This window comes from Morone saxatilis, unplaced genomic scaffold (genome assembly GCF_004916995.1).
Source record: "Morone saxatilis isolate NCDOM2014 unplaced genomic scaffold, NCSU_SB_2.0 Contig17, whole genome shotgun sequence".
NCBI classification, from domain to species: Eukaryota; Metazoa; Chordata; class Actinopteri; family Moronidae; genus Morone; species Morone saxatilis.
The window spans coordinates 22,638,876-22,647,136 of NW_023339729.1; the positions used below are offsets into that span (position 1 = coordinate 22,638,876).

Sequence of the window (8,261 nt, forward strand, 5' to 3'; positions counted from 1 at the left end):
CCCTTTATGCATAACTTCTGGTTGGAAATTATATCCATGCCTGTCAAACCATCTGCAATCACCGCTTTATTCTGAGCCACCCTCACGCCTGCGATATCGAATTATATGAAGAACTTTATAGCTTTTGTAACTCTCATGGCTCGGCGCCTGATTCTTATCATGTGAAAAATCTCCCGCTCCACCAACTCGTCATTCTTGGATTAGAGATATCTTCCACTTTGTTAACATTAAAAAAATGAGGATAACAATTTTAAGAAGACATGGGGACCATTTTTTGCTTATGCTGATAAACTGACCTTTACTACTCAGACTTTTAGTCAAACTCTTTTTCAGTGTCCCAATCTGCTACAAGTGCATCTTATTTTTGGCTAAGATTAAATCAAAACATGTTTCAAAATTTACGCAGCCTCTCGGGCAACTTGTGACATGGTCGGGATCCGTTTCGGGAGCGCTCACACTAGAGGACCCGTTGTGATGTGACAGGTTGCGAATGCCGTGCCCACTCGAGGGTTTTTGTCTCAGACCTAAGAAATGTGTCTGTAACAGGTAAACTGGGGCAACAAATCTTGTATTCTACACTGGCCCTAACTGGCACACGGTTTATGTATTTGTTCATACCTTGTAGTGAAATTTGAATTTTAAATTTGGATTTAACTAAAACAGTAAATAAATGAATTTTGTACAAAATTCTACAATACTGTGACTTTACTGACTAATTATAGCAATACAATTTTACTAAACTACTTTACTTTTGGATTGTTTTAGATTCATTTGCATTGAATACAAAGGCAAACATAAAAACCGATGAACACTAAAAACAATACTCAAGCACTCTTGATGTAATTTCTCACTCTGTCCACTAAGTGGCAGACTGCTCTGATGCACAATGCTCCACATTTTACTCGGCTCACTGGAGGTGGTGCAGCGGTGCAGAGGGAGAAGGTAATCTTTTGCTGCCTGTATGTTTTACATTCCATGATAACTTCTTTTGATGAATTTATTTCCTATCTCCATCAGCAGTGTGCTAAACATGTGCAACAAGCTAATATCTGGATCCACTCAGCTACACTTTCTATTAAAACAAGTGCAGAACACCACATCTCTTCATGGTAGCAAATCTAAAATATCTTAATCCCTCGTTTGTGTTTTAAGAGCCTTGTTACCTTGTTTTAAGTCCTTCTAGTACAAAGCTCATAATACAGAAAGTAAGACTTTTAAAGAACAGGCGAGAAGGTCAATGTGGTCTTGCTTCCTACAACTGAGAAACTTAAAAACACAAGTATCGGTGTTTGACAGAAGTTCATTATTGCTTTTCCAAGTTGAAATTTAACTAGTGCCAAATACTGACCAAATCATTCTTATCCCCAATTGTCCTCATATTCTGTATAATAGGATATAAAGTTCATAATTTGACCTAGGCAAGTGGATTTCAGGGACATGTCTACATTTCCATTATTTCTTGTGTAGTCTAAAAAAAAACATCATTTGTTAATATGAATAAAATTTGCAAGAAACACAGAGCTTCCTCTCGCTGTATTTGTTTATCTGTATTTGTTTATGAGGATTAATATATAATCTGACAACACCTTTGTGTTGTCCAATATTTTCAGGAGAAACACCAACCATCCCCCCTTTAATGTGACTTTTTACATACATCTGATGAGTAAATATAAATGTATAAAAACTGCTGCAAAGGCCGAGTCAGAGCCCATTAAACACTGTGCGCTGCACACAAGTACAATGAGGAACTGTCTACCCGCTAAATGATATTTGTCATGGCTGGAGACAGCATTGCAGAGATATAGCCCACTTCCTGTTTGTGTCTTTGTTTCCAACGACAGGCAAATGGTCAGCATACATATGACACAGCAGCATGAATGTAAAAACGCTTCACTCATTGTTATGAGAAGCTGATAATATCTCTCCAAATTGTCAGTCATTAAGCCGATAATATATATTCAACTGTCTCATTATGACTCATAAGCAGGTCGATGACTGTAAATAATGTATGCAATCTAAATTCAGAGATCGTGATTATCAACGACAAGCAAAATGTGGATTATGAACGCTATAAAAAGTAATAAAACGTATAATTATTTTAGTCAGATTTAATTTTAAGAAGCCATTTCTTTGTTTTCTGACCCATGGCCCAGACACCTGAAAGTGAAAGTATGAAGTTTTCTGAAATTTAAAGCATCACAAAGACACTTTCACATACTATATAGTGATGTTTGGATGAAGTTTAAAATAAGCAAAAACAAAAACGTGCTTTTGACTGATTAATGTAGACAAACTTCACATGTCGTCCAAAGGCAAATCAGTATATAAGACTATATAAAAGAGGCCATATTATGCGAAAATGAGCACAGTATGACCTATTTAAAATTCTACATCTATAAAAGGTTTGTCAACATGTAAGAACAAGGGTTCATTTATGTCACACACTCAAACTGTGTTATCTGATCTCACACACACACACACATTTGTGTACGTACGGTCACATTTCATGCCCTGGTGTATCAGCCCGTAGAGGAGGGAGCCACAGTGGTCACAGAAGGTCGGGCTAGAGTAGGTGTGGACCTTAAACTTGTGTTTACTACGAGGATCCTGCAGAGACAGAAACACAGAGAGGAGAGAAAGAGAAGACACTTGAATTCAATATTTAGGTAATCCAGTTAAACTGTTAAAGTTACACATCATCCATGGTATTGATAAGTCTGCAAGTATTTGTTTTTGTGAAGCTGGAACTTATTTATTCCATGTTTTGAACAGCACAATTTGTGAGACGTTGAAATAAATTAACTAAATGTTAAGTCTCCTTGCTCGTTGTTCTGACACATTCACAGTCATTACCATGCTTGCTGTTAGTATTTAACAGGCAGCTGTTAAAAAATAGATAAACGTGTATTTAAATAATGAAATTAATATCATAAACATGCAACGACTAGTCAACTACTAACTTTAATTAACTACTGATTGACGAGGAGTATCTGTAGTGGAGGGGGCAGCCTTAGTGAACAGCAGAACAGCCACATGTGATTATTGAACATCTTACTCTTAAAGCAAGTGAAATATAATGTTACTACAACCAGAATAAAACCATATATCGCAGGCTGCAGGGATTTCCTCCCATTCAGCTAGAGGCTCATGTGACAGGCCTTCCTCAGTGCAGGCCAGTCAAGATCTTTCACACCAACTGGGAAAACCACTTCATTCTGGACCTTGTTTTGTGCACAGACCCATCGAAAAAATCTTCCCCAAACTGTTGCCACAAAGTATATACATCTCTATAGTCCAAAATATCTTGTTGTGCATCGTGATGATTTCCCCTTAATTGTAACAAAGAGGCCTAGAGCTTAAACCATGAAAAACTCCCTGAGATTAAAAGTAGATCTGTCCTGTTCTACCACATCAATACACTAGAGGTGAACTTAATTTATATTTTCCTCCTATTTGGGTGAACTGATCCTTTAACTATTGCTCCATTATGACAGATAGCAAAAGTAAAAATACTGACAGTGAGACAGAAAATGGAGTACTGATTGAGAGAGTTTGGAGGATGCTCAAAAAGAGGGAAAAACAACAGAACAGCTTTCGTGATATAACAAAAACAAAGAAAAAACAGAGGAGTTACAGATTAATAAACATCAGTCACATGACTTCAAAATCCATGCTGACTCACAAATTGTGTGTGTTTGTGTGTGTGTGTGTGTGTGTGTACATGAAAGAGAGATACTGGCTCATTAACCTGAGGCAGCCAGGCAGCACATTCTCTTTTTACTGACATGTCTCAATGTGATTTGGGGCTGACAGCTCAGCAGGAGAGAGGACAAGAGGTTACATTGTGTGTGTGTGTGTGTGTGTGTGTTCGTTCATCTAGCAGCAGCAAATACAGGAACTACATGGAAGTACACAAACACCTACAGCCAGTGCTGACCTTGCTAAACAAGCAAAAACAATCACTAACCATGTGCATAATAAACAGTTAACCTAAAACACATGGAGCCGAGTGATCTGCTTCACTGTGGATTCCCTTTTAATTACAGCAAATTAAATAAAGCTAGTTGTGTAGATCTTTTCCAGATGTGTGTGTGCGTGCTTCTCTTCTTTTACTTACGTCGGAGGCGGGTCCCTTGTCGGCCCCCGGACAGGAAAAGGTGACAAATTCATGACAGCGCTTATGGACCACAAAACAGCACACTGTGAAAGGAGAGAAGACAAAAAATGTATGTCAACTCAGGCTTCCTTGTGATGCCAAATAAGGCAACACAGTAGCAACAAAGAGATGAATCAATATGTCAATTATGTGGCATTTAGTCATTGCACAATAGGCTACTCGTATTTCAGCAGATCCCGTTTGCTCCTTCCTTGCTGTCGACATCTATATTTAGTTTTATTGCATCAGTTTAGATGGTTTTATATTCAACCAAAGCATGGTGGGATATTTCATAATCACATACACATTAAAAGGTGCCACAGGAAACTTCCCACAGAGGCAGCTCTAAATGGCAGCAGGCTCTGCACTTTGATTTGACTGCTTGAAGTAAATAAATAAAATAAATATCCTGCATGCTTTCTGCCCAATACAAACACATGGTTTCTGATCCCAACCCCCTTTTCTAAGGAAACTAAATAGGCAAACAAATAAAAAAAAGGGTTAGGCTTTGGATGAATGTTGACTTTCTGGTGGTTAAGACAGAAACACACATACACACACAAAAAGGATTAGTGGTGGACTGATATAATATTATATTTAGAGACCGGGGCTGCCAATAGCTGATACATAATGCCAATATCAAAACAAGGAATCTATGTCATTATTTTCTATTATATAAGAAGGACTATGTTTACACCAGGATGCATAAGAGCTCAAAACCAACTCTTTCACCACAATTCCCAATCTCAATTCCCAATCTCTCTCTCCAAGGGGAGAATGCTAACGTTGGCCTCGTGAGTACAGATATCAGCTGATATGGCAGATAATCGACCAATTAATTGGTCCAGTCAGGTTTTTTGGAGAATGCATGGGACAAAGTATAGTATTGCTCCATTTACGACAATCTATGTCTGTCAAAAGCAGTGCTGTAGTACTCGAGTAAGGTCTCCGAGGCTTTATTTCTGTTGTCTCGGACTCTTTGGTGTTTGCACTCAGACTTTGCCTTTGGTCTCACTAGACATTCAAGTTGGTCTCAGCTCAGTGCAGAAAAACATACATTGCATACATATGTTATACTTCCCCACAGATGAAGCACGCTTGTTCAGAAAATGATTGGTATTGGTATTCAATTTTTTAAAATCCATCTAAAACAGGCATTGACATTGGCTGCCTGGTAACCATGGTTAGCAATCAATGTCACTTGCAATCGTACGCCTGGCTGCCAAAACTCTCTTCAAAAGTTTCTTTCCTGTTGACTTTGTGATGTTTTTGTGCGTGTGAGCTGATTTTCCCCTCTGGGACAATAAAGTTTACTCTATTCATCTTGAATCTCTATCTCCTTGGCAATTGCAAAAGCATTATTTTCTTCTGTCTAGGCCTCGACTCTGTGTCTCTCATTTGGACTCTCGGACTTGGACAAAGGTGGTCTTGACTACAGCACTGCTCAAAAGAACAGGTATAGATGAAAAGGAATCAGTAATAACATTTGAATAGTGGGAACTACTTTGCAACTTTTGAATCACGCACAGCATATCATTTACTATCAATTTAATATATTATTAGTTCTCCAATTCACTTCTTGTTTACATGTGCAAACAGCCACAGCAGAAACACTGAACATTTCCTTGTTCCAGCTTCCAAATAGTAAGGATTTGGTGCTTGTCTGTTTTATATGTTCGTAAATTAAATATTTTTGGTTTTTGTTTAAACAAAAAAAACAATTTGAACACATCATCTTGGACTTATCAATTATGTGTGAAATATGCCAAACATTCACTGATTCTAGCTTCTCAAATGTGAATATGTTGCTAGTTTTCTTCTTCTTTAATGAGAACAAACTGAATTTATTTTGGTTTTGGACAGTTGTTTGTATTATTAAATCAAGAAAACTACTAAAACTACTAAACTCTAAAATCGAGAAAATAATCTGCAAATCAAACGATAACGAAAATGATTTATTGCCGCAGGCTTAGAAAAAAGTACGAATAAGCACAGAATTAGACTTAAACTGCACACAGTCAGAAGAAACACATCCATGAATGTGTCTCACTCTGGACCAGATGGAAAAAATACAGTACAATCCATGCCTTTAAATTTTGATCAGTTCACTTCCTACAGACGAATACACGGACATCAGAACTCCATTTATATAAATAGAACAGGTCAATGCTCTATACTGTAACCCGGCTATGTGGTTTATCCTCTTATCACTGATGTTTTTTTTAACATAAAAATCTAGCACACTGCTGATTTAAACCACTTCCACTGTGCAATGACTTGCAGTATTAACCAAAATATTTAATTAAGACATCAGTTCCGTTCCACATCACCACCAAACTGGAGTACATGATTACGAAAAACATTGACACAGGTTTCAGCAACCGATATTTCAAATGAAAAGAGAACAAACCCCGCGCGCGCACACACACACACACACACACACACAGTGTGACGTTTCGCTCTGGTTTAATCTTAATTATTCACATTCTCGTTACATTTTCATGAGGCACTGTGGCGGCTGACTGCACTTTCCACAGGTTATTAGTAGTTAAGCAACAGAGTGTTTGTGTTTGTTTATGTGTGTGTGTTTATTTGTGTCAGTGAGGACCATGAGTGGACACCTGGACGACCTACATGTACATTACGCTCGGTGTGAAGACGGTAAACAGGTTGAACTCTGTCCATTTGTAGCACTATGTAATGCAAATGAACAGACAAACTGTGAGGACGGTGACTGAAAAAGGGAAATGCAAGGAGAAAAAAGAAGAAGATGACAGCGGGGAGGGTTGGAAACCGAAATATGGTTCCAAATTTAACCATATCCAAAATGCCTAGAATTGGCTACTCATACAAAAAAATTATTTTCGTTCTGCTTATCAGTTTCAAAACGTGTTAACCTTTCATTAACGCAAACTTAAAAAAAAAAAATTTCATTGGGGTCTGTACCAAAAAACAACATGTCTTCTTACAACTGGAGAACAACATTTGTAGGCAAAGCATCTCTTCAACACTAGAGTACTTTATTATAATGCTGTTGTCACACATTTTACCTTTATCAGAAAAACTGCAGCTTCTTTGATTTAGATATTGCACTTGGTCATATTGTGATTTCGATTAAATTTGAATTAATTGTGCCGCCTCTATTGCAAACACAGGCAAAGACGTGGCTATCTTCCAGGACCTGTCTACATCACGCATCAATGCAACAGCGTGTCGGTTTGCTGTGTTGTGATTGGCTGCGGGGCGGGAGCTAGCGAGGAGCAGGTGGTTGAGCAAAGAGGGTGAGTAAGCAGCAGCGACTAGGAGAGCTCTGAGAAAAGTGGATGAAAATGAACAGATTTTTAGGTGTAAATTGAGTTTTCCAGTTAAAACTCTGTAGAAACTAGAGTGTGTTGAGACTGTAGACGAGTAAAATCCAGGTGTGTGCACTGCGAGTAGCGCAGGAGCCGATATTGTGTAGTTAGGGTTACTTCAGGGTGCTTATGGCTAAAGAAAAAGTCCATTAAAAAGGTATAATATAGTAACACAATGAGGTTAAAAGGCCATAAGATTAATTTGTGTGAATTAAAATTGTTTGTTTTTGTGAAAGGTCAGCAGAGAGCTATTATTACTGGTTTACCGTTATTTACTTTAGTGTAAACCATTTATTTTTCTTGATAATTTTTCTCTTTTTGAGTTCATTTGTAAGGTCTCATAAACATAACCACTGTGAAACAACAAAAATAACTAGTTATTGATTATTCAAATACCCTGTCAACAAAATACATTTAAAAACACAGGATTGAGGGTTTAACTTAATGAAACAAGGAAATGAACGATAAACTAACAACGAGAGAGGAAAAGAAAGAATGAAGAAGAAATGAAGTCAAACGGAGAGACATTGCGTGTGTGTGCGTGCGTGTGTATGTGTGTGTGTGTGTGTGTGGGCAGGAAGGGATGGGGGCACAGCTGGGTTTGAGGCAATGTGAGGGGGTGGAGAATTCATTTGTGTGTTTGCAGTTCGTCAGAAAGACAGAAACAGAGAACTGGAGTAACAGAAAACAGTGAAGGATGCAGTCACACTTTTGAGCTTTTTGTTCATAAATCTGCTCTGTCACTCACACAC

At 37.9% G+C, this 8,261-nt stretch overlaps 1 protein-coding gene across 1 annotated transcript in view; it reads right to left on the reverse strand.

The window, feature by feature from the left end:
• The window catches only part of LOC118326931 (protein kinase C beta type-like), a 24,650-nt gene that overhangs the window by 7,547 nt on the left and 8,842 nt on the right, over positions 1-8,261 (reverse strand). Inside the window, exons 4-5 of the mRNA XM_035660096.1 lie at positions 4,118-4,200; positions 2,496-2,607 (exon numbers count right to left, since the gene is read on the reverse strand). Of these exons, the coding sequence (XP_035515989.1) occupies positions 2,496-2,607; positions 4,118-4,200 (195 nt within the window). The remainder of the gene's footprint in view (positions 1-2,495; positions 2,608-4,117; positions 4,201-8,261) is intronic.